Source organism: Cyrtonyx montezumae, unplaced genomic scaffold (assembly GCF_038088225.1).
Source record: "Cyrtonyx montezumae isolate F1298 unplaced genomic scaffold, pur_monq_1.0 scaffold_2, whole genome shotgun sequence".
Lineage (NCBI taxonomy): Eukaryota > Metazoa > Chordata > Aves > Galliformes > Odontophoridae > Cyrtonyx > Cyrtonyx montezumae.
The window spans coordinates 47,261,111-47,288,955 of record NW_027071936.1 but is presented as its reverse complement, the minus strand read 5'-3'; the positions used below and the strand labels follow the sequence as shown (position 1 = coordinate 47,288,955).

General features: G+C 39.4%; 1 protein-coding gene across 3 annotated transcripts in view; it reads right to left on the bottom strand.

Moving 5' to 3' along the window:
• PDS5A (PDS5 cohesin associated factor A) overlaps positions 1 to 25,314 on the bottom strand; it is a 71,797-nt gene extending 46,483 nt beyond the window's left edge. Inside the window, exons 1-2 of one of the 3 annotated variants that reach the window (XM_065737107.1) lie at positions 25,155 to 25,314; positions 24,146 to 24,316 (exon numbers count right to left, since the gene is read on the bottom strand). In XM_065737107.1, the coding sequence (XP_065593179.1) occupies positions 24,146 to 24,316; positions 25,155 to 25,181 (198 nt within the window). In that variant the 5' untranslated portion in view covers positions 25,182 to 25,314. The remainder of the gene's footprint in view (positions 1 to 24,145; positions 24,317 to 25,154) is intronic. The other 2 variants (XM_065737108.1, XM_065737106.1) reach the window with 2 other exon arrangements.
• Positions 25,315 to 27,845: the final 2,531 nt, after the last annotated feature.

The window sequence follows — 27,845 nt, the reverse complement described above, 5'->3', positions numbered from 1 at the left end:
GATAGTATCTGATAATATATTTTTACAGGTACAAGACATCTAGCCATACCATAGCAATATGATAGCTATACTGCTGCAGTGCCAGCAGCAACTGCAGTAGCTAGAAATGGATGTACTCAAACCATTTGCTTATAAAACAGAAAATCTGGAATTGTCACACTAAGCCAGTTTTTATTCCAGGAGAAAAATGATTAAGGCATAACAGCAACTCACTACTTTTGCAAATTGCAGTACTGTTGGCTAACTGATGTCCAGCCATGCAGTAGAACCAATCATAGCTAGGGCAGCAATTGTCATTTATGTAAAAACCCAACAGACTTAATAGTTTCCACCACAAACAACTGTCCCCAGTGCAAAAATCAGGAGACAAAACAGCATTATTTGAATATATTAATGTAACATCATCCACTCTGTTCTGAACAATTAAGCACCCAATTTCCACACTAATTGCTAGCAAAAGTAAACAAAATACAGCTGTTCACATTTAAGACTGAATTCATTCTACACTGCTTTGATTAAACGTGTCTCCATTAAGTAAGCTATCACATACTGGCACTTTACTACGTGTTAAAACTAACCTAGAAATTTTCATTATTGCTATTTTTACCATAACACCTTGAAATCCTAATTGTCATACTAACATGCTACCTTCCCAGGCTCTCCAAGTACAGCTGCAGCAATTCATTTCCATAACATAAGAGACAGCACAGAAATGCTAACTGCTTCATTGCAGCTAGCAAGTCATTCTACACATTATAAACACACTGAAAATTGAAGAATTTAGAACTTCCTGGGAGGTGCTTATATGAATACATAAAAACATGTACTATGCAAGCCAGTCACTCTATCAATTGCTAAAAAGCTATCCCTTACACTTGCTGGGGAGAAATGAACAGATACTGACCAAATTCAAGCACAGACATCTACAGACCTCAGCTCAATTTTCGCCTGAAAGAGCCTAATTATCTCTAAAATAGTCTAACTTTCTCTTCAAGAGCATGGCTGCCATAAGGAAAAAAGCCAAGGAAAAGCCTCCACTCAAGTTCCAAAATGCTCAATTTTGTCACTAACGAGTTTTTACTTCTTTCCTTAGATGTTTTAAGCAATATCATGCACTGCCTTTGCCATTGCCTATCAATAGTAAATGATGACCTTTGATTAAGACCATTAGTAAAATCTACAGACACATTAATCCAGGAAAAATATTTCTCAACAGTTGCAGAAGTAATGATGCAGATTTGAGATGAGCTTTGTTTATCTCAGTTAGTCCTATCTATCAGCTGGAAACACCGGTAAATATGGAAACAAGGAAATTACTGCACAGACAGCAACAACACTAGAAGACATCTAAACATTCAAATCAGGAGGACCAGATTTCAGAATTCATCAATACACCACATTGCAATCACATACTTAGCAACAGGTTTTGTTTGCTTTCCTTTAAAATACATCAAACAAGGACACCACATGGTCAGAAAGCAGCAAATATTAACCTATATCAGAAAAGGTGATTCAGCAACACAATCCACAGGCTGACATCAGAAGAATTTCGTAATACAAACCACTTTGGAAAAGCTAAATAAGCAAAGGAGTTTAGAAAAACAAGATAGAACATAAAAAGGGATTTACAAAATTACTTTCCTAATCTAATAAAACTTCCTTTGTTAAGTCTATCAACTTTCCAAACAAGAGAGACCATGACGAGCAATCTGAATGTGAAGGGGAGCATCACACTGAGCTACACTGAAATAAGTTGGAGAAGATGGAGTTCAATATTGTCATTCCTCCTTAGGCACTTTTTAGGTGTTAACTTGAAAGGACATATAGGACCTGAGTGAATTTATTAGCTGAGAATGGCGTTATAATTGACCCTGTTTGCTGTTCCCATAAACAACTGCGGCATAAGAAGTAGGAGTAATGACAACTGACAGTTAGGGACCAGCAGCACAGAATAAGATATTACATGGAAAGAAATAAAAAAAAAATAATCTACTAATAGTAAATAGTCGTGCATCTGGAGTTTAAAAGCAACAATTTGTGCTACTAAGAGGCCACCAGCTGGAAACAACAGAAGATGGGCACTTACGAGCAACTGTAAAGAAATTATTGGCCAATAACAGGCTATGTACAGGAAAACTATGAAAATGCAATTGCAAGATGTGACAGACAAGGTATTTGCAGGCAAGGCAAGAAAAAATAGCAATACTACTCATGAAATGCTAAAAATACTAAATGCTAATTTAAAACACAGCCCTCAGCTTTTCACTGATGAAAAAACAACAGGAAAAAAAAAACAATTCAATTTGAGAAAGGTATGGAAGATGGTTGCAAAAGGAGTCTAGAAAGCCATTTCTTATAAAGGGGCAGTACAATCAAAAGATTGTGACCTGTTTAGTTTACCAAAACAACCACCAAACCTGAAGTACTGACAGAAATAGATACACAAATTAAACAAAAAACACGTGGACTGTAGAGAAAAATGAACTAGAAAGGATGTGTATATGTGAAGTTTTGCTGTTGTCATAAGTAACATTAAAAGCAGTGTTTCCTTTCTGGTACTGTTATAGTAACCCATGAAGAAGAAATTTATTGCCTGATTTCCATTCCTAATTCTAACCCATAATCTGCACTCTTTGACATTACCCTTATGCAGCTCTAAATAACTCAGAAAGGAAAAAAAAAAAACAAAAAAACAATTCCATAAAATATTGTGCAAAGCAAATCGGAGCAAAGACTATTTGCTTCCTTCTTCATACTCTGCTCCCCAGTCTACAATGACTAAGGTTTCCAGCTAAGAGATGTAAAGCAATGGCAGCTTGCACAGCAACAATCTTGTGATCAGATAAACTGCTTCAGCAGCTGTCCTTCCCATGGGGATAGAGGGCATTTCTGTGGAGCTTTGTAGAAGCAAAGTAGTTTTGTAATTTACTGCTATCATCACACTCATAAAACAGCAGGTTCGGTATTAGATGTGCTTGATGTAAGGAAAGTAATGAGAAAATTTTCTAAAAGCCCAGAAACTAACCTGACCTAAAAAAAAAGCAAATAAATTGACTACTACTTACAGAAAAACAGTACACTGAGTAGTTCAGTGACTTGAAGCAACTTTCTTGATACTTAAATTGTAAAGTAACTACACAATGATTACAAACATCACACACACACACCACATTATCACCAAAACAAAAGGGTAAATCTTGTTACAAACTTGGGAGAGGTAGTACAATTTCCTGTATGCTTTATTTCCATAATTAAAAATAAAGCAGTACTTAAGTTATGCTGTAAAGGTAGGAGATTCTCCATGTAACACAAGTACTAAAGGCAGGGTGAGGATGCAGACAAAATGCGAGAGAGAAAAAGAGAAATCATGTCTTGATCCAACACTTCTTTCACATCACAACTTATAACATGCTATTTAAACAGTGGTAGAATATTTGCCCTGCACTACCAACCACGTAGCTTTGATATCTTGATTACAGTAACTTGCATGGACTGCTGCATGAAGAAGTTGAAAAGGCATCTCAAGATTAGAACAGCACAAAAGGAAGTAAAACGGTGTCCTTCCTGCTCTGCAGAAGATAATCCTTACACTGTTATTACAGCATGTGATGAATCTTGTACTCTTTCACCACGAACAATACCAGGGGAACTCTAAGATTCACTATGTACAAAGAATGATTATCCTCCTTATCAAACGTTGACAAAATACAGCATAACAAGAAGCATTTTCAACACTATCATCAGCTTCAGCTTTATACTGTAGAAAGAATTGGAAAATTCGGTATCATTTATACAGTCTCAGTTCCTTCACTATTACATGTAATGATGATTTTTTTCTCCAAGACAAACGCTACTTTCCAGCCACCTCTATTTTCCTTAAGTAGGAGCCACTATTCCTCACATAAAAATACACTGTAAATTCATTCATATTGACTACTGTACATTATGAGATCTTTTTCATCTCTCCCCTGCTGTGAAAAAGAACTACTTCAAACTTTTAAAGAACTCCATCCAAATAGGTCATGTTTCTGCTTGTACTGAAGTTGCAAACATTTTTTGGCTAGGAGAAAGTAGATAATAGCCAGTGTTAATGGACAGGAATTTAAGAGAAATTTTCTTGTAACTGACTGACCAGAGGTGGTAATTATCTTGGAGCTGCTGCTCTTACCTTCAGTAACCAGTGACTAGCTCTGCTGATTTGAACTCAGTTGAGAGCTGTTATTGAGACCAGAATACAGTACTCAGCACAGCTTTTACTGACACCCTACTTCACTGAAGTTCTGTACATAGCGACAGGGTATGAAATACCACAGCAAGATGAAGCACAGACAGAATTTCAGACCTGTTTGCCAAACAGGAATCACAGCAGTGTGCAGTTTAAACCCCACTCCTGGTACTTATAGCTTTGATTCCACTGACACAGAGATCCAGTTTAACTGCTCACTGCCACCATCTGCTTCTCCCTCCCACATTACTCACTCTTTCCTGCTTCTGGACATGCAGTGCCACCACATATTTTGCACTGGCCCCAACAGCTGCTGGGTAACTGCGAGTTGATGTGAAATGCAGAAAACCTCCTCAGAGAATATCCTGGGCTGTTTTCTGACAGGCACAGATAGGCCAGCAGATGGGAAAAGACAATTCAATTATCAAGACCAAAGAGTGAAGAATTTATCCTTCTGGTAGATAAACCAAGCTCTTCACTTAACTGTAGTGCAGACTCTTAACAGTGACAAGCACATGAGGCCTGAAACTGGCAACTCCTGCTAACCCCCACCCTAAACTCATCTTTAACTCTGTTCAGAAGAAATGGACATAAGTATAAGATGTGATCACTGATAATTTTGAATTCTTTGTCTCAGAAACATTCTGGTCCAGGAAATTCCAAAACCTGTATCCAATGCATCAATCCATTTATTCATTTAAAATTTAATGATGTATTTCCTGGTTTTGTCTCATGATCTGAGATAGCAGAACTTAACTTATCCATTTACATCTTTAGATCATCACTTTTATTGTGTTTTCACCATCCTTATTATTCTCATCACTTCCTCCAAAGGGTCACCAGAAGCACAGCATCACAGAGAGCATATTCACACAATTTTTTAAACTAGCAGAGATACCTGATTTCTCAAAAGGAAGAATAATGTCCATGGCTGTTTGCAATCCTGCTCGTAACACAACTTCATGGTCTATTTGCCTTTTTAGACAGAAGTTACTCAGTGAAAGGTTTCACTATATGGTCTATGCTCATGCATCACTATTTCCCAACTTAGTCCTCTAAAACATAAATTCACAAAATAGTTGTTTTCTCATGATATTTATTACTGTTTTATTAAGTCTAAGGTCTTCTACTAGATTCACCTCATTCACTTTAAAATATTGCTTCCAATTTCCCAAACACCTAAAAAAATATTTAACAAGTGTGCTAAATAATCTTAGTTCATTCTACACTCTGTCATTAATAAAAATTATTTCTTTAAATCTACTTCTTGTTTGTGGTCAGTTTTTGACACCTGGCTACTCAATCCAAGATAATTTAACATATTTATAAAAAGCACTGTGAAATACTGTTAGTTTGTCCTTCCTATACTGAAATTCTTTCAAGTATTTTGTTATCCTAGTTTTAAAACTGCATTGCCCAATCTGCTATGATACAAGCTGTAATTCTCCAGATCAAATCACAAGTTTTAAATGGGTGTATGCTTCTCAAATAATGAGAAGGAAGAGACAGTGGACATATTAATCGACACTCTTCATATTTATGCTGCTTACCATCTCTGAGACATCTATGATTAGAGTGTGATGCCAAAGCACCAGTATTAATTTTGTTAAGCAATTCAATCTTCAGCATATCTAGTCTTTATTACTAGAAAGAATTGGAAAATAATTCTTTACAGTTTTCCCTGCCGAAGTCTTAACATTTGCTAAAGTCTAAACAAGGTTAACATTTTCATAAATTAAAACACTGAAAATCTGCTTTCTCAGAAATTTCACTCCCACGTTCATAAATTCGTAACCAAAAAGTATTTGCAGAACTAAAAAGGCTATTCTTTGAATATTATAATTCAAGACATAATCAGAAGCGTTTCATTAAACAGACCTTTTCCCCAAGGTACACTAGGAAGTGTTACCTATTGCTGGGGGAAAACCAAAAAAATTCTTAAAAGCCTATTCCCTGTGGTGAAGGAGTCTATTTCCACGTGAAGTTTCCCAAGTACATTTATAATAGCCTCCAGATGTGAGAGAGGATTCTTTATAACCAGCTCATTGCTGTGTGATAATTCATTTCCTCTTCCAGGACAGAAGGTGGTGTTGGACAAGAAAGTTATTTTCATTTTTACTGTGAACTGTCTGCAAGGCTTCATTTTGCAGTAAATATTTAGTCTAAATTCTCACAACAAAATCAAGCCTTAGACTTGAACTTTAAAACACAACTAGAAGACTAGACTTACAGTACTAACAGTATTTCAAAGAACAGATTCATGGTTATTACTACACTACAGTGTAGTGTTCTGTGGTGCATCATACAGTCCTCCTGACTCAATCATCCACAAAGATATAAAAAGCATGGCATGCCTGTGCCTGCTTGAGTTCCTACAAAACCAACGAGAGAAACAAACAAATCAATTATTTTCTAAGAATATAAACATTTTGTATTACAGCAATCTTGTAAATTATGGTGAACGGAAAAGTTACTGCATCTACAGAAGCAGAAAAATTATGTAAAATATTTCTAATCTTGATCTTCAACTGCAACAGTAACAGAAGAAAGAAATTATTAGTTATTTAGCAGAACCTGTTCAGTGACTGGCAACCACACATAGTACCACCATGTAGTGGATGGAAGCATCAATGTCAACAAGAAAATATTCATCAACTGTGGCATTCATTTCCTGGTTTCATTAAGAAGCAGACTGCACTGAGCCTGAATGAACTGTAGGAGGCAACAATGTGGTGTCCCAGCATGAACCCCTGCCTGGTGATAACTGTAGCAAAGAATTTTGTCTCTGTGCCTGTTACCTACTGGAGCCTTAATAAAAGGCTCTCAGGAATGAAGACCAAGTAGAACACAGATGGTGGGTTTCCATCTCCATGTGAAAGACTGGATAAAAGTGAGAACTGCCAAATAGTAAAAACAAGCAAATAAATAAACATTATTTCACAATCAAAATTGATACTACAGACCAGAAACAACAACAAACCCTAACTGACCATGCTTTAACCAGAACCTGCTCCACAGAACTCACTGCCTAGAATGGACATCCCCTCTCAGCCCACTACCACAATTAGCAACAAGCAACTGGTGGGTCTATCAGCTATTGCATGGATCAAACTAGGCATAATTCTGCAAAGGTTTTCTATTCAGATAAATAAAAATTCCCCAGTGAAGAAATATTTTATCAAAAAATTCTGCTACCCCTTTTAGCCTTTGCTACCTATTAGGTACATTACTAGCAAAAAAAGAAAATCCCCTTTAGGTGGCCACCAAACTTAAAATGGAGCACTTTAATCCTGTAAGATGGACTGAAGGCAAAATGCAGGCATTTACTTACTGTTGCGTGGTCATTTTGTTTTTTGGTAGCCCCACTAAAGAGCATGAAAATGCTGGGAACTTTAAAAAAGGCTGCAAGAATTGGGAACTAAAACACAATTGCAGTAGATCACTGCCTGGGAGTCTTATTCCTTTTAGTAATAGGAAGAAAAAGAAAGTATAATTTCTGCATGGAAGGTGTGGTACTTGTAGAATTTATTACATATATTTATTTTACTTTGACATAGTGACAAATATCCTTGGTAATAAAAGACTGATCTGATTTCTGATCTGTATTAAAAAGAATTAAAAAATATTTTAACAAAGTTTCCCCTTCTGAAAAGTTTCTACCAAAAATATATAAAATAGATGGGTAGGAGATCAAAAGAATCAACACTGCAGATATAAAAATCTAAAAGTCAAACCCATAGTGCTCAGAAACAGAATGATTCTGAAGACAGAACTGGTAAAAGATTATGACATGACTATGTACTTTAGTACTACGTAGGTAGGAAAATGCAGTATGAAAAGCCTACAACAAATTCAACTGTTATATAATACTGCCATCATAACTGCCTTAAAAAGGAAAATGTAGGGGACAGAGAATGGGATAAAAAAGAGGAGAGAAAATTCATGACTGTCTCATACCTGCTTTTATTTCCTGGAATTTTACATCTGTATCCTATCAGCAGTCACAAGATGGGATTTTCACTTGGTTCAAATTGCTGAACACGTTAATTATACTTTCAAACCAAACAGCTATCTTGAACCAACTTAAAATTACCCCTTCCTCCCCAGTCCACAATAAATATTCTTTTCCCAGAAACATGAGGTTTTGGGGCATCTAACCTAATAAATAAATAAAGGACGGCTTTAACAGAGCTCCACTATACCTTTCTGCATGGGTAGTATTGTACATTACCTCCCAAAACTGTTGTTTCTGTTTATTTTCTGCAGTTATTTTAATTTCAGGCTAATGAAGTCTTATCTGGGAACTTTTCTTGTGTTTTGAAAACTTTAAGTAACTCATTTTTTTCCATAACAGTTCTATAACTACTGCTTATCAGTTCTGTCAGATTTCTGCCTTGTGGCTAGTTAGACTATGCCAGCAACTGCCATACCTGTCCCTCAACATTCCTCATGTGCAATTGCAGCTTTATTGCTGCTGATTTTGCCAAGATAAGTAGCAGGCGATATAACAGAAACAACACATTACTGCAAGGATTCATTTTTGCTGAAAGATTTCAACACACTTGTAAGCACTCTGACTTCTAAGTTACAGTAGAGAGCCTTCTCACCTTAAGATTTTCTTAGAGAAATATCACTAAGATAAGATCACACATGCCCCAAAAAGTCAGACACTATAACAATTTTCCTTCTTTCCTAAATAAAGACTTCAGATGAAGACACCACCAGGCACTCCCCATTAGCCAGACCCCAGAGACCACTCTTACTGAGTCTGCTCACATCACTGGCATTAGGCAACGTTTCCTTATTTTAACCTCTACATTCACTTCTGCTCCATATTGATGCTCTCCAACTACTGCTACTATTTCATTATCTGAGCAAAGATGTATTCTCTGTAAAATACACTATACAAGAAAGAACTCATGATAGACAAGCTTCCCAAAGTTACAAAGACTGAAAGGTCACCACATAGAATCTGTGACATCTTCCTGCTAAAATAATACTATTTAAAAAAGTTCAGTTGCATAATTATTCATTTTGAATTTAGATTAAAACAAAATTTATCTAAAATATGCTGCTGAAATCAGCAATTTGCAAATGCTAAATATCATTTAAGCGGCTGCCAACAATGTTCTCATAAAGAATAGGAATCAAAAAAATTTGAAAGGTGCTCCACCACACTTAATAAAAACAAAAATAAATAAAAAATAAAATAAAAAGATGTAAAGTCGAATAGTCTTGTCTCTTTCCAAACTCTTCTATACATTACATTTACCCAGAAAATCTTCTACCCAATAAAAAAATTGAGATATTTCAACCCTGAAAATACAACATAAGACCAGATTCATTTCTTGAGATGTCATTACTAATGTTTTGCCTTTTGCTAGTTGAAAATACTTAGCACCTTCTTTAAACAACCTTAGAAATCAAAAATACATTTTAATGACTTCTGCAGCTTTCAAGAGTCCATGGATAGCTCTGTCACTTCTTTCTTTAGACAGTGGTAACAGTGAAGAAATACGCGTGCAACTTCTGCCTCCACCTGAAATAGCAGAAAGATGAAGCTGATTCCCTTTGTACACTCAGACACCTGAAGCAATACCAGCCTGTGCACCAAATGTGAACACAGACCTGACACCCACGGGCAGAGGATTTGGTCATCTCACAAATGGCTGCATCTATGACAAAGAGACAGGGCCAGTGACTTAAGAGAAATCAACACTGCCTCACAGTCTACAGAAGTTGCCCAGAAAACATGAGAAAGTGCACACTTCATCAAGTGCTCTGGCTTGGAGTGGCCTGAAGCTATGAGGAAAAATAATGCCTCACTGTTAAAAAAATGATCTTCGTTTTGTTTCCCTTCCTCAAAAAGTGAACAGAGAATCAAATAAACTTCATTTGCTCAGCTGCAGTGCCCTCAGAATAGCAGTCCACAGACGTGCGCTGGATATATATATATAAAAAGCCATTTAGAAAACAAAACGAACAGAAACAAACCAAACCAAACAAACAAACAAAAAAAACCCACACACTGTGATAACAGAAAAGAGGATGGGAAAATTTGTGTATAAAAGGATGCAACAGACCTCTCACCTACAAACTGTAAAGGAGAATGCTAACTTGTTGACCAGGTGATTGTTAAATCATTTGATACCAAATACATTACCAAAGCACAACATTTAGCCTTTCATATCTAACAGCATTCTAGCCTATGAAGTTATTGCCTTCAGGGTTTTAAGACACAGACGCTTCCTATGTTTTTTTAAACTTGCATATACAGTACTTTGGGGAAAAAAAAAAGTTCCTTTGCATTAGTTATGCTTCAAAATCCAAAATGTGGAGAAACTTGGTAGCTTCATTCATGTTCTATAGGCAGAACCGTCTCTTGTGGATTTCTTTTAAATTGCCCCCATGATCACAGCATGTAGGTCAGCAGCACTCTGAAGCAGTTTACTCCAAACCTATGGACAGTACTATTTCCCTATGCATGTTTTCCCACTTTTCCATTCTATAAAGAAAAATTTAGCAGTGTATTATTGCTTTGCTGTTTTCGCTCACTTGCTTTTTACTTCCTTTTTTAAAATGTTTAAATATTTTGTAGTTCATCTGCATAGAAAGAAGTGAGGAATTTACAAGTACACTTTGGCCTACAAATTGCTTGCAGAGGTTTACAACAGTCTCTAGTAACTGCAGGAGTTGATTTGAAATCGTAAACATGCTGTTAGCCAAGATTTACGATGAGGGAAGAAAAGCTATCAAGCAAAATCCTCAGCGCCTAAAACTCAGACATTAAGACAAAGCATTTTAGCACCTTCAAGAATAGTGCTGAGATCAATTATTTGACTATATATCTCACTGAAAATTACTACAGAAGATGACAAAACACAGACCAAGTTGACACAGGTTGACAGAGTCTACAACATCAGTTTTGAATTTGCTTAGGAGCTGTTTTTACACATCAAAAGGACTTCAGAAAATAGATGATTCTTAGGAAAGTCAGATATAAAGAATATACAATCACAGAATCACAGAACTGTAGGGGTTGGAAGGGACCTCTAGAGATCATCTAGTCCAATTCCCCTGCCAAAGCAGCTCCCTAGCCCAGGTTGCACAGGTAGGCGTCCAGGCGGGTCTGGAACGTCTCCAGAGAAGGAGACTCCACCACCTCTCTGTGCAGCTGTGCCACTGCTCCGTCACTGCACTGTGAAGAAGTTCCCACGTACATCTGTGCAGAACTCCCTATGCATCAATACATATAATTTAATATACAATATTCTCTTCTGACTTAAGCATTTTGTATTTCTGTCTGCTTATCACTCATTTTGGCTAAGGAAACAGTAGCCCCTGGTAGGTGATCTCAGAGAAGCTGAGGAAAATGAACATGAGCAATAATTTCTGCACTCTGAGGGTGACAAAGCCCTGGAACAGGCTGCCCAGAGAGGCAGTGGAGTCTCCTTTTCTGGAAGGAGAAACTCAAAACCTGTCTGGATGCCCGCCTGTGTGACCTACTCCAGGGAACTTTACTTTAGCAGGAAGGTTGGACTAGATGATCTCTAGAGGTCCCTTCCAACCCCTATAATTCTGTGAAAAATCAGGACATCTTTCTCACCCCTTTGCCTTCACTAAGACCACTGTACATGCATTGTGGTTTGAATTAAGGCAGTGAAAACTCAGTGTAAAATTTATGTGGGCTCCCTTTACAACAGCATTATCACCTAGAACCAGCATACCAAAGTCCCTTTGCACTGGCCAAACCACTGAACATTTGATCCATTCCAGTTGCTTATAGTTTTTCCCTGTGTAATCAGACAAGGAATTCAGTTACAGATTTTGAAATCAATACCCACCTAAGCTCTCCAAACATTTTTTTTTTTTTACAATAAAACCAACTGAATTCAGAAGCCCCAATAGAATAACCAGTGATACATGCAATGCAGACCCACACATTTGTTTTTTTTCATTACTGTGAAGCTTTCTGAATTTACAATGACAATTACAGACTTGCTCAAATAATAATACGAATTGAAACTAGAAACAAGCTGCAAACTCACTCAGCAACGTGAGATGGAATCAAAGAGAAGATCTGTATAATCAAAGTTACCCACACAAATTCATACAACAGTTTCTGGTAACATTCCTGTACAGTCTTCTTCATAAGATGTTTCCCATATATTACATACATATTACTAAGAGAAAAACAAGGCAGAATTCTAATGTTTGGCAACTACTGAATTTCAGTGTATGCACCACCACAAAAGTACAAGCTTTTTGCAAGCACTGCATCCCCAAAGAATAAGCAAAATCACGCCTGAACATCTTTCAGTATTTTTTGTTCAATTAAGGGGTCTTTAATACATATATATATATATACATATATAATAGCTTTTAAGAACCTAAGAGCATAAGAAATATCAGTTAAATGGCTAACATTTTAAAAAGTGTTTTTGCTTTATATTAATATTTGTGGAACAAGATATTTGTGGTCTATCCACAAATCCTGGAGTGTTACTAATGCTGGCTTTAGGTTGACAGAAAAAGGTTCCAGTACTTCATTAGCTCATGTTTGGCAGAGAAAAAAGAAAGCAAGCTCTTTCTGGTGCTTATCTGCTGGGGAGTACCTTTTTTAAAAAAAACCAGTACAATTACCTAGAAGATTCATTTCTCTGTACAAACATGTAAGTTCACACAAGCCTTTGTTTAAAGAACAATCAACTGCAGCAGGCATTAAGGGGAAAAAGAACAAGAGCTGGCATAAGGACAAATCCATTTGCAAGCACTAGCCTGTCCCACCCACTCCAGTTCAAGTCACAGCACAAGACTCACAGCACAAGTAGTTTGGACTGCAGAACAGGAAAAGACCAGTCTAAACATCAAAGCCTACATCTCCTAATCATAATACCAGTACAGAAAAAAGATAGTAATGGGAGTAAGCAGGAAACCAAACATTCCTAGACAAAGGAGAAGTTTAAGTACCTCTCACTATATAAGACGCCCATCAGTTCTGAACTCCAATATAAAAATCTATTTATTTTGAAAGCAATTACATGTTAGCATGAATGGTACTGTTGAATCACGGTCTGAACCACTGATTGATCACCTGAGGTGAGCACTCAGTCAGCTGCAGAAGCACAGGTGAAGGCAATGTACCTGTGTGACCGGAAGGGGTGGAGTCTGGCTCCACCTCTCCCAGACCCCATTTAAGGGCTGACCACCACTGGGGAAGGATCTCTTGTTGGAGATTGCTCCTTTGGAGTTTCCTATTGTGAGCTGAGGATACAGGTGAACATTTTTTCCCTTTATTTCAATTGTCTCTTTTCCATCACAATAATCTATCTAACTATACCATCTATAAAATATCTTGGCTATAATATCATTATATTATTCATTGTGTTAACCTCACACTTAACAAGTACGATTGATTGTTATAGCAGCCAGTCAGAACATTAGTAAATTCATTCAGGCTCTCACAACATTCACATCAGTTCATAACTGCTGGCACCATCAAAATTCATAACTGCATATGAACACAGCGTGGATTTCCACTATAGCATACAACTTACATTTAAATGTGAAGCTCTCTGAAACAAGAAACAAACTTCATTTTGTCTCACCAAACTGTGATGGGGGCAGGCATTGTAGAAATTCTAAGGGTGCAATTTCACTGCAGCCTGAGTTAATCTAAATCTGCCTGTTTTGTCCCTTCACAACATCAGCACTCATGGGATCACTGAGTAGCACTACAGGAAAGAACTTCCATGTGGCTGTAAAAATGGTATTGTTAGTACAAAACAAAGGCATCCCCATCAGTGGAGGCTAAGACTGCTACAGTCTAATTTCAGGGTGCAGTTTAATTTATCTTGAAGTTGATCTAATAATGCTGAACCAAATCAACAGCATTCTAAATTAAACTGTTACTGAATGTAACAGTTCTACCACCCCAGGAGTGCCACACAGATTCTACCAGCACAAGGAGAGGGAAGCACATGACTTAAATTGCACTGATCCAGATGAAAACTAACCTGATACAAAAAAGTTTTGAATGGGATAAGCTCTACATTCCAGTACTGTATAGGTGACAAAAACATCTGTTACTGGCATGTGGGTCCACAAGCAAGCAAGGCTACTTGTCTGGCTCTGCTGTGTGCCCATCCACACATTCCAGTACAGCACAGTTTGATTATAAGTAATCCTCCAGTGACTGGTGTAGCAACTTCATCCCTTCCAACTTCATTATTTCCCTTGCTCCTCATTCCTTCCCTCACTCCATACCTTTTTTTTTTCCCACTTTTCTCATCTTAGCCTTCACAAACTTGATTTGCTTCTACAGCCTTGAGAGAGTTGCTGACTCAAAGGAGAACAACTTTGAATTGGAGTTTTCAGAGTAGCAATAGCAGCATAAGGATGAAACTCTTTCCTTCAGTAGCAGCATCAGCTTAGAGTACTCAGGTGCAACACTGCCAGAACAAACCTCCAAAATACAACATACAAGAGGACTTCCATTTCTTCTTATGGAGAAGATGACTAGTTTCACACTGGCATAAAAAAAACCCAATTCAAACCAGAATAGAGTGGCACCTGAGCATAGGATCCAAAATGAGGTCCCAGGGTAAAAATGTCAGCATTAAACAAAATTAACTGGCAGCATTTCTACTTTGTAATCAGACTGAAGGCGTTTTATTCTTTAAAAGGAAACAAAGGCTAGGAGTAAAAGACTACCTTTGGAAAATGCATGTGCTACCCTCTTCCCTAGCTAAGGTTTAGAAACATATTCATTAAACTGATTCTCACTCCCAGTTTAAAAAATACATGTAAAACTTACTAGGTTTTCAGCTGACTCATTTCCAGTTGTACCAACATGCACATATTCTACAAAAGCAGACTTGTATCTTAAAGCAAAAATCTCACCATTTCAAAGCTGTCAAGGTTACCAGTTTCAATTAGAATACATCTGAAATCTTATTTCCTGATTTTCTATTTTTCCTTAGGCTGCAGAGTTACATCTACCTTTGTTTTCCATGTATATTTTCTAAGAAAAACATATCACTTAAAAGCTCACAAACACAACTCTTAGATCAGGAGTCCTAGACCATTGTAGTCAACATTTACTGACTTTACAGAAGCAGAAATTGTACTTATTTTCTCGCCACTGGCATTTTACTGTCTTTAGAGAAGCTTTAAATAAGAGATGGACTAGAAGGTTTTGCAGAAATAGTGATGTGTATCATCTACATCTGCAAAGGATGACTGAAAAGGTATCTGAATAAATGTACTTTCAGTTAAAACCTTTACAATTCTCCTGATTTTCTTTCTGCTTTACTTTTTAAGTGAATGAGTGTTAACTTTGCAGCAATTCAAAGCTAAGAAAGAATCACACAATTAAAAAAAACCCAGAAGTGTACATAGGATGACCTTTTCCACCTCTTCCCAGAATGCCAAATTCTGTTTCCACTGCCAGAAGTAAGAAAAGTCTATTTTACCTCATTGCTGGAACAGCTTAAGAATTAAAACTTCCCTTCAAGTACCCTTTCATACCATTATGTCATTGCACAAACAAAGGGGCATAATTCTAAATGATTCCTCTTCACTGTTCCATTTAACAAAGTTTTCCTGGGAAAGTTTTATCCTTTCAAATGCTGAGGACATTAGAACCTGAAGGTCACAGGAAGGCACTGCAGCTAGTGAGAGGTAAGTTACTGAATACCATGTTTTATTACTTTAACTCACAAGAATTTCCATGTTCCTCATAATTTAATTTCAAATAACTCCCTAATAAATGATGACTGTGATTAAATTTCAGTGATGAGTGTACTATAGACAAGTACAACTGCACTTTGGGTAATTAAGTACATGCATATATTTTCAAGCAGGAACAGAAGATGACAGATAAAACACAAAGCTACATTAAAGTAGCATGACTTTCACTACTTGGCCCACCACCTACCTGAACATAGAATGAAAATTTTAAGGGGAACAATCTGGCAGCATTTTCCTTCCATAAAAAGGATAATAGAAGTACAGTCAAACAGTTTGTTTGTTTCTTTTAAAGAACAGTGACTTATTCTGGTACTTATTCCTTTTGCACTCACACTGTAGCTACATTGTAGCACCACGCTTGCAATCACAAGGCTCAAACTTGAGCTCATCTTCATATGGAGCACCTTCAACATTCAACTATTCACTTTTACCTTCCTCAGATTTTGTGAAGCTAGTTTTTTCAGGCAACAAAATCTACAAATCTAACAAGATTTTCACAGTAAGCACAAGTTTGAAGTTGGCGTTTCAATGGTCTCTAATGTCAGACATAGCAATAAAATAGCATCAATATTAAAATGTATTTTGTAAATCTCCAAGTCTAAAGCTATTCCCTAATGATTAATCAGGGTATTTCCATAGAAAGTTCTAAGACAGACTACAATTGGAGAGGAAAGGGCACTCTTTAATGACTGCAAAGTGAAATTAGCACTACTATTCACTAGCCTGTAGCTACTGAAGAGTAAACATCTTAAAGGCTGTGTTGCAATCAGTACAGAAGGAAGGGGGGAGAAGAAAGGAACTGCAGAAAAATGTATCCAAAGGCCTTTTAAAACGTTCTTGTCTTCTACATCAATTAAATAAAACAAACACATCTCTTTAATGCTTATAAATGTACGATTCCAGTATAAAACCTTCGTACTATTTCACCAATTTGGAAATTTCTGACAAGTCTCCTGAAGATAGCTGTCACAGTTTCTATGAAAAGACATTTTAAAAAACACAACCATATCAACATCTTATAAGGCCTAAAATTTATGATGACCACACCAAATAGGATTTCAGCAAAATTAACAGGCTGTATTTATTGATGACAATACAATATTATGAAGGTGAGTGACATTACCAGACAGCTAGGAGAAAATGGGCAAACTAAGGAAAACTAAGCCATTAACTAGTCTGACTGCTCTTCACAATAAGGTTTTATGAAACTTTTCCCCACACCATGACTGCAAAACTGATCCCCCCACTGCAGTTCTGACACCTCCATCAGATAAGCATGTCTCATCTGTCTCACATCAATAAAACATACATTTAGGATATTCCTCAACATTTAAGTACAAGAAAATTCTCAACTTTTGTTTCTGAGCGGGAGAATGCTTTATACTCCTCCTATCTTTCTTTGCTTCCAGCAGTCCTTCATCACCCTCAGAACATATCTGCAACAACCAAAATTCTGATGTCAGCACAGCAGTGGGAATACAGTTCATTAGTTCACTGTAGCTGCAGAGCCGGCCAACACACACTGCTTTGAGTGACACTGATAATAAGCATGTGTTTTAAATTTCCAGGTACCATGGTGAATAAGGAGATACTGCAGTCTATAGAAGAAGTTCACATATGAAGAATGTTTAACAAGGAATAGGAGCTAGAGAAGTTCCTTTAAAGTAGAAAAGTGACTCTAATATGTACTGTGAACTAATGATCTGCTAATTTATTTATTTGGGTAGCAAAAGATGTACACAGGCATTAAGCAAACAAAATGACATCTTGATCCATGCAGACAGGAAATAAAAGTAACCTCAGACAATGTTTCATTTTCCTTCCTATCAATCACCTCCATACTACTGTCTGCAAACAAAGACAATTTTTCTTACAGCACTAGTGTGAGAAAAACACAGTTTATGAGCTTTGAGCACAGCTAACGCTGCTATTTCACAAACTTATGCATACAAACTCTTTGTAGGAACTTGGCAATATGGCTAGGATTTTGTATCCAAACTTCTTCTAAAATGTTTGAATACAGAAGGAGTTTTCCACATTTATAGCATAAAAACACATCCTGCCACACACACCCACCTAAAGTGATTTACATGAATATAGCACACCACTGCTGCAAACCTAGTTCAGCTCTGCTCTGCCACAACTTTCCAGTAAGACCCTGAAAAAGAGTTAACTCACAGCAATACTTACGTTTCACCTTTCAATTAAATTAATGCTCTTTCTCCATGAGAAGATCAAAACCAGAAATTCCTAACTACTATCTGTCATCAATTATTTTGTATGGTTTTACCACAATTAATCTCTTCCATGTTAAACAAATCTACACATACCAAACCTTTGTACCATTTCCTCAATCCTAACGTTAATATGGTATTTGCTAAGTGATTATTTGCATTTAAAACAAACAAACAAAAAAAGCCTTGATGCCATTTCTGCTTTTGTTTATTGAAGCTGCAAGACAGTAAACGAAGGAAAATATTGCAAGAGGGAAGTATTTTACCCCTTGTTGGGCAACTGATCCTGCTATGCTGTCAGCTATTACAAAGTTTCTAGAGGATGCCTGTCAGACAGCCTGCAACAAACTTTTTCCAGAAAATGTGTCACTTTCTGGGTTCCTAGGCAGAAAGAGGCCCCTTGCTTCAAAGAAGTGCTACGCAACACTCCAAATTGTAACTGAAACCAAGTAAACCTGTGGCCTGAATAAGGAAAATGCAACAAAATGCACAGTCACTGCAGAAGTTACCTTGCAGACTTGACAAATGAGGCCCCTGAAGCCAGCTTTGTGGGTGCTCCCCCACCTCCTCAGTAGCAGTAGCTCTTCAATTCCCCATCTTTGAAACTATGGATCATATAATCCCCTCACCTCATAACAACAAACCAACAAAGCACAGTACTATCAATAATTCTTTGAGGTTTTGATTAGAATAAACAAGGACATGAAGACTTCTGACCTAGTCTGTCTATTCCAGTGGTTCATCATCAGATGTTAGCATGTCTAATCCAGCAAACTTCCGTTTCCACCCTGTACCTCCATCTCCAAACCAGACTACTTTTCTCTCACAATACATTTATATTGCCAGGATATCATTGAAATAATATTATACGCATGAAACGGCCATTAATTAGTGATGCAGTTGCAACATAAGAAAATTATCTTTAAAAAGGATTTAGTCATCAATCAAACTGAAATAAAGTAACACCTAGGTGAACCTACATGGTCTGTTTCTCCAAGGACTGAAAAAACTGGGGCATTTACAAAGAAAAGAGCTAATACTTCAGTGGAGAAAAGAAAAAAAAACTCTTCTCTGACGAGTGGCCTGCCCTAGTTAATGAAAAACTTGATTGTTGCAAGTGTCAAACTAATTAAAAAGATTAAACTATGAGCAAATTCAAATTAGAAAATTGGCTTTAGGCTTCTGTGGCCAGCAACAGCTCAAGAACATTACCAACTGCAGTCTGCAGTTAAATACAATTAATCGAAGTTTAAGAAGTGTTAGAATAATTAATTATCTGTGGATCATTTTGTAACCTGACTATGCAACCTCTGCAAAGCTACTTAAAATTCTTACATTTAAGCACATATGGACATGCAAGTCAGAGGTCTATGCCACAAGAACACACATGTCCTCTCATCCCAGCAAACAGTATTTGTTAGTTAATGCAATCCAACTTACTAAATATGGATCTTTTTTTTCCCTTAAATGTACCAAATCCCAGCACATCACCATGTAAAACAGGTTTTCCTCTCCCAGATGACATTTTATTTAGTATTTTTTAGTTTCCTTCAAAATAAGAACATATGCGCATATCAAAAGTCCGTTCAGATTAGTCCACACAATCCCAAACAAAGGTCATATAAAGAAGAATCAGGTGAGTAAAGAGATTTTTCTCCCCCTTAAACCTCCAGCTTACTCCAAATATTGAAAGAGAAAAAACACCAACCTTTCTTAATTTTAAAATCACATAACATATCTAAAAATTATCCGTGCATAATTATTAGCATTCATTATTACCATTAACAATTTCTAGTAAGGTGAGAATAATCTTCCAGAGATAAAGGCACAACAGGCCCAGCTACAAAGACAACATCTAATAACCAGAGGAACATACAAAAAGACAATGGTAAGGATAGGGAGTGCCTGTTTCTATCAGCTAATTTAAAAATGCCAAGGGACAAGATAAGGAAGTCTGCAAGGCACACCAGGAGTACTAATCCAGATGATCACACACAGGACCATGGGGTGGGGCAGTAGGGGGGTAACTGGAGGGGAGAGGGATAAAAAGAATCTCATAGAAAACACCTTGTTGGACTGCTAACATGGGAAAGTGACAAGACTACCAGTCTGACTGCGAAGTACAGGAAGATCATTTCCCACCCCCACCAGAAAAACAGAACGAAAAACATAACTCTAACCCCAGCAATGACAAAAGAACTGAATAATCCTCAACAAATTCTAATCCACAGAGCCCTCATTTCACTATAACTTTATTCACACAAAGCCTTAAAGCTTTGTTAAACATCTCTACACTGAAACATACCTATCACTCCATTCTTTTCGGAAAGTTTCAGAAACTGTTTTTGTATTTCTGTATCTCAGTGCCTAAGTAAACGTACTTCATACATATTTTATGAGTTAGCATTGCTTGTACTGATATGTATATGTAAAAACAACTCTGCTATAAACACTTCTCGTTTTCATACAAGAACTGTCACTTATCAAACTGTGTCATGGTCAGTACAGACCTATACTGAACTTGTCATCACATGTCAGTTCTTCCACTGAAAAGAAATATTAACAGCAAGATAAGATTGGAGACTTGTGCATAGTTTCTGCATACTATCTCAAAACAAGATGTTTGCAAACTTGCACAATGAAAGACTGAAATATCTTCAGTACAGGACCGCCATAAAAAAAATGACATGCCTTCTCTCCTAGGCCAGCACAAGCATTTGTCACCACATGTGAAAAACTAGGCAAGAAAATGATTCAGGCTAAAACTGATGCAGTAATTTTTTTTCTCCTAAGTTTTAACCCAGATCTGTTTACCCATCAATTTTACCACAAGGCAAATGAAAACCTGTTGAGAAGATAGAGAACATAGGCAGGGAAACAAGCAGCAGAGTCAGACATCTTTCAATGGTAGCTCTCACTTCATTTTTAAAGGCTCTAAGAAACTCTCAGCAATACGGACTGATGCGGTTATTCTAAGTATCTGTGACAATCAAGTAAACTACTGCTGATCTTACTCCTAATGACAACGAGGTAATATATAAATATATATATATATTATGATATAACGCTGATAGCATGATTGTTCGCAACTGGTATTTAGTTGCTGCTTTATTTTAAACGTGAAGAACAACTTGAGTGACTTATTTATTTTTCACTTGTATTATTCCATTAAATGAAAGACGTTACCTCTCCTTACAAACCTTACTAACCTGATCAGCATTCGATTTACAGCTCTGAAACCAACTGCTATATAATGAATTGGTGCACTGTCGGGAGGAATATTATGCCCTCCTGAATTTTTTGCAGCCACTGTATTTTGCAGCAAGTTTCAAAACTGTAACTTGCTAGCTGCCTAATTAGCCCATTTAATAGATTCAGTTAAGTTTAGGCCATCTGTCCGTGGCCATAGAGCAGTACTGTTAGAATCACTTCTTTAGTAGCTGAAATTACACATTGTGTACCATTCTACACCAAGAAGGCACTGACCATCAGTGTAACCTAACACACTAAAAACCATCTTTGACACCATTAAGTACTTGAGCTCCTGGTGCTTCATGCAACATACATGTGCACTTCAGAGGCTTTTCCTTGCAGCATCACTCAGAAGGTAAATGCTGATTTGAAAATTCTCAACACCTGCATTTTTGGGGCAGTGCTAATGTTATCACATGTATATATCAAAACACTGCAAACGAATCCGGCCTATGTTTTATTATCCACAGCCCAAAGCAGAAGGAGAGAAAGGATAGAAAAACACTCTTTTTTAGAAGTCCTTGGCACAAAAGCTGCTGCTCAGGCACTCTGGGACAGGTGCCCAGAACGTCTCAAGTTCCAATAATAAGAAAAGCCTTCTTTATGAGTAGAAGCCGGGACACAAAATACAGATGTGATAGCAGAAAAGTTGCTAATATCAACACAAATTTGCAGCCAATTAATTTGACCATCCCTTCAATAAGTCAGAAAACAAAAATTTGCATGCACCAAGAACAGGGGTGATAAGAACACCAAGATACATAAAAAAGACACAGAGCATCTTCAGGTCATGCATGGCCAAGGCAAAAATCCTTCAGCTGCAAAGATCAAAACATGTCTGAATTTGTACATCTTGCTAAAGCTGGCTTTTATCAATATTTAAAGCTCTGGAAAGTTATCCTTAAACTGAACAAAACTTTTACGTGCATTTCTATTAAAGTACCATATTACATATTACTTTCTTTCTATAAATCAAGTTGACATAAAGGAACTAGGATTTCATATACAAGGATTAACACACGTCTGAACAAAAACAAAGAACAAATATTTGTTGGCCTACTTCTTAAATGTACTATACTTATTCCAGTTTTCTTGATGTTTTGGGAAAGTGCAACTGATTAAAAAATCATTTCCAAACTTAGATTTAGCAATACCAGAATGAGAAAAAAGAGCTTCCTCTGTTGCTTTGGCAACAGTGGAGCCACTAAAAATGATTTGCTCCCATTTACAATTAGTCTACAGTCTTGAGGTCAGTGAAATTCCTTAACAGCACTCAATATAAAATGATAGAAAAGAACACCTTCTCTTATCCTGAAAGTTACATCCAACACACAAACGTGCAAATTCAATGATACACACACATATGACTTGGAAATTCTATTATTTCTGTTACCTAGGATGGCATAGCTCAACACCGCTAGTTCTCCCATTAGAATAGTAAGAACACCCATTTAGCATGAAGATCTCAAAACTGCACTCCTCCCTATTCCACACAGTTTGATTCAAGGTCTCGGTCCAAAGACCTAGATTCTTCTTCTTTAACAATATTCCACTGCAGTTTCGAAAATACCAGGTTAGACTCTTGCACTCAACAGACAAATTTCCAAACTGTAACTGGACAACAAGGTCAATTCTCATAGAACCAACAGCCATGAACCTTGCTGCTTTACAGCCCAGGATGATGTCTACAGTTTCTTCACATCTATATAGTTCAGACGTTTTAGATTGTGCTGAGTGACTAGACAAGACCACAGTTTCTATCTTTCCGACTCTGTGGGGATATGACTGTGATGGGAAACATATCATCAGATAACAGAATATTTTTGATGTCAAAAAAATCATTACCACATCTCCACCCTGGGCACAGGACCAAATCCTAGATTAGAACAACACTGTGGTCCAAAGACCGTGGTGCTAACAAATGAGCTGTGCTAATATTTTGTCAATTCTTAATCTTCTTCTTCTCTATTTTTGACACAGAGTTAAGAAATAATGTTAATATATCATAGTATTTCATGTACCTAAAGGAAAGAGAGACTAAAAAAAATAAAACAGAGATAAACCTCACAGTCCTCCAGGATGCTGTCAAACAAACAGAAATTATCTGTTTACAATGAACTCTTTTGTTTATCAAAATTTAGCAACTTTGCCAAGCACCAGACACGTTGAGTGGTATTAAACTGAAAATGTGATGATTTTTTACATAGGAAACAATTACAAAGTTCCACCTATGAATTCCAGAAATTCGCCTTCACTGGTTGCAAGCAATGCTGTCTTTTTGGTCCAGAATACCTTAAAGTAGACATGGTCACATCTACTACCCCACTGTATCTCACTCTGCTGGAACTCAGGGATCCCTCCTAGATTGCCAGCAAGCAGTTTGGCGATATATCCTGCAACTGTTAATTATGACCCCACTTCAGAACCCTCTCCAGCACTGTGGATGCATTTCATGTACAAATCAGCAGTTCTCCGTACCAAGTTCAGCTTTGAGAGAACATTTGAGGACAGTCACAAATCAAAAAATAATGTATCTTCTTTTAGAGACAAGCAAGGAAGCGGTGTTTTTATGAATGTCTGTGGGCGAGGAGACGTTTCAGCTATGACAGAACTCGGCAGTCCTGTGACGACACGTTTACTGCGAGAAGCAAAAGTTGCAGGAAGAGGGGCTGCGACTGCCTACCTTTAACCGTTTCACCACCTCATCGTTGGTAATCTTGTCGGTGATCTCCTTCACTCCTGGCGGGTAGTAGATGATTTTACCATCGGCGGCGGGTTTTGGTTGGGCAGCCGGGAAGTCCATCCTGGTGCCGCCGCTCAGAAACTTTCCTTCTGCACAGTCCTCTACCGGCCTCTATCGGTCAGAAAACAAAAGTTCAGCGGAATGGCACCGACTTTCTAACCCTCTTTTTCCATTTCGAACCCTCAATTCGCAGAAGGCCCCGGCCCCCTCCGCGCCGCCCGAGCCCCCACCGCCTCCGGGCCGCATCCCGCCGTCCCTGGGCCGCGCCCGCCACCTCGCAGTCCCCCACCGCCCCGGCCGCTCCGCTCCCAGCCGGTGCCTCCTTTCATCGCATCGGGGCCGCTCCAACCCAACGCTGATAGTTGGGAGCTGCCGATTTTACAATGAAATTTCGGCCCCGATCGAAGGATGCCCCGTCCCCCGGGGACGGCGTGGGGCCGAGGCGGGGCTTGGGGCCGCGATGCCCGGCCCGCAGGGGGCCGAGGAGCCGGCACGGCGGCGCGGAGCCGGGAGCCGAGGCCTAAACAGTTAGGCCTCAAAACTATCGGGAGGCAGAGGAACCAACAGGAGAGGGGGGGGGAGGGTGGGAGGCGGCGGCGGCGGCGATCGCAAACAAAACCCCCCCGCCCACCCCCGGCCCCTCGCCCGGCCACCCCCGGGCCGCGGGAGCCCCCCCCGGGGCGGGGGCTGGGCCGCTCGCCACTTTCCGTTTGTTCCCGCAACTTCACGGCCCAGCCCCCTCCGGCCCCGCGCCCCGCCGCCCCTCACCGCGCGCCGCCGAGGGGCCCACAAAGAGCCCCCCCCCCCCCAACCCCGCACCGGGCCAGCCCCGCGCACGGCTCCCACCCCCTCCCTCCCTCCCTCCCTCCCCCCCCACGGCCGCGGGGAGGAGAACGAGAAGGGGGCGAGGGGAGAGAGGGAGGGACGCGGGACGCGGAGCCGCCTTTACCTCACGCAGCTCCGGAAGGTGCAGCATGGAGCGGCCGCCGCTCCGCCGCCGCCCCGCCGGCCGCTGCCCGCCCGCTCCCGCCGCCTCCTCCCTGCGCGGCGGTGCGGCGGCTCTGCTCGGAAGGGGGAGGGGGAGCTGCTCGGTGGTGGCGGCGGCAGCAGCGGAGAGGGGGAGGCTCCGCCGAGCGTGCGCCGCGGGGACACAGTGCCGCTCTCCGTCCGGACGGGGAAGGACAGCCGGGAGGAGGCTCCGCGCCGCGCCGCGCTGCGCCGCCCCCTCCTTCTCTCCTCCCTTCCTCCTCACTCCGCCCGGGCCCGGACCCGCAGCGCCGCCCAGGCGGGACGGCCCCGGCCCCGGGGCGGGGTGAGGCCGGCAGTAAGTCGCGGAGCCGCCCGCGGGGCACGGAGAGGGGCGCGGCCGCCTCGGCGCTGCTTCGCGCTTGGCGCCAAAAGCGGCGGAGCGCCGCGGGCCGAGGGAGCGGGATGGGGGCTGGAGGCCGAGGGGCCGCGGCCTCTCGCGGGCGGGGCCGGCCGCTCCCGGCTGCCGAGCGGAGACATGTCGGTGTGTGCGCGCTGTGCCCGCAGCTGCCCGGGGCCTCAGCTTTTCTTCAGGCGCTGCTTGGCCCACGTTTCCCTCGGCTCTTGGTTCCGAAGTGCGGATGGTGGCCAGAGCTGACCTGCGTGGTAAATGGTAAAATGGGGGAGACGGTGTATGGTGGCCCTGTATCAGGGAACGACCTTTCTGCGGCCAGGTTTGCGTCTCCATGTTGACATCTTGGTGTTCTGCCTTCGCTGCCGGCAGATGATTTCCTCAAAATCGGATTTCCCTTCCCTGGGAAATGTCTGTACTGCCATATTCCTTCTGCTTTCCAATATGCTTGCAAAGTCATTGGCAAAATAGGGTCCATCCATCCGTTTTGGGCCTGCATTTTATGCCATGTGTGTCCGCGTACAGGTGTCTAGGAAGCACCATCCATTTGCACATCCTGTTGATAATTCTTAGTTACAGAGCAGCTAAAGGTTTCCCATTCACAGTTCATAACATAGCTCATGCACTAAGAGTGGCGTACTGAAGTCAGTTTTAAGAAGGTTGTACTGATTTTAAAGCATAAATGATAAACAAGTCAGCTATTTAATATTTCTTCCTTAATGTTAGTGCTGTTTAGATTGTATTTCTGAAAGCAAGACACAACCTTTACTTGCTGTCAAAAACATGTAAAAATACATATCGCCAAAACTATTATACTTGTAAGGATTAAAAAAAAAAAGTTCTTTAATTTAGTTACTTTGCTTCCTAAAGCAGATGATGAAGATAAGCAATTTGATGTAGATTCCTCATTTTTAATATACTTATATTAACAGAATAAATCAGAAACAAATTCTGGAAGATAATTCTGTTACTTAAAAAGAAAAGCATATATCAAGAACATATATGAGCTGTCTGCAATTTAAATAGGAAAAGAGAGAATGGCAGTTACTAAAATTATACAAGAAATAAATTTGAAGGGACCCTTTGGAATTTTCTTTATGACCTAAGTATAGGTCTAGGAAAATGCTAAGCAGATTTTTCTGTTGGGCAGAATTGAAGTCATCAGTGTCATAATCTTGAAATTTCTTTGAAGTTCCCCTTTTGAAATGTTTAAATATTGGTGTATTCTTGAAAGGCAGTGTTTTATATCAATAGTTTGACCTAGAGTCATAACATCTTGTTGTCTTGGAGTTTTTCACAAACAGACACCAGGTCTACCTAGAAACAGCAGGTATAGCAGGGGGAAAAAATGGAAGAGGGCTTCTGTCCCTCACGTTGCTTTTCGTCCAAGTGAAGAGCAAGTGCAGTGCGCAGCTCAAGTGTGCAGTTCTGTCAGTTTTATTGTCCACCAAAGAATAAGATAAACTCTTGTGTCAGTGTATGTACTCTAACTAATGTGTAGTTAGGTGTGACAGTTAAAAGATTTCACTCAAGAGCTAAGCTGTGCTCGTTTATTTAAAGTTTTGCCTTAAGCAAGCTGTTCATGTAGCTGAGCGCTTTGCTGCATGGACCGAGATCTCTGTGTCTTTTTGCAGACTTCAGATAAAAAGTGAAGTTAATAATTACTGTGGAGTAATGTTTGAAGATTCTTAATTCTCAAAATTTTGTATCTGGAGTATGAAAAAGAAAAAGTCACGAAATACATCGGTAGAAAGCTCAGTATTCCAGAAGAGGTTTACAGTAGATTTTGTCTTTTACAGTTATGATTAGCCAGCAGTATGAGAAGTCTGGCCATTCTTCAGCATCGATGAGGTCCATAGCTGCTACATGTAGATGAAGCTCTGTGGTAGGCTGTTCTGTTCCTGGTAAGATCTGCCCCTCTCTCTGACTGTTTCTGCTATCAGTGCAAAGCACAACTTGCTGACATACTGTAGTCCACAGCAGGAGTGTTTTGCCAGTGTTAAACTATCAGAAGGCCCTTAGAGTAGCTATTAATTTAGATGCTGTATGCTGTTTTGAAATGACTCTTAGGCAAATCATGATCAGCTGAGTTGTTGAGAAGAGTAGGTGCAAATTCTGTAATCGCAGTCTGATTAGGCAGTGGCCTGTCTCCACAGAAGAGAAGCAGCGGGATACACACTTCTGCACCATGTGAAATTCTAAAGGGCAAAAATAAAGTGTGTAGTTCTGATACCAGACCCAATTAAGGGAGTTATGAACACT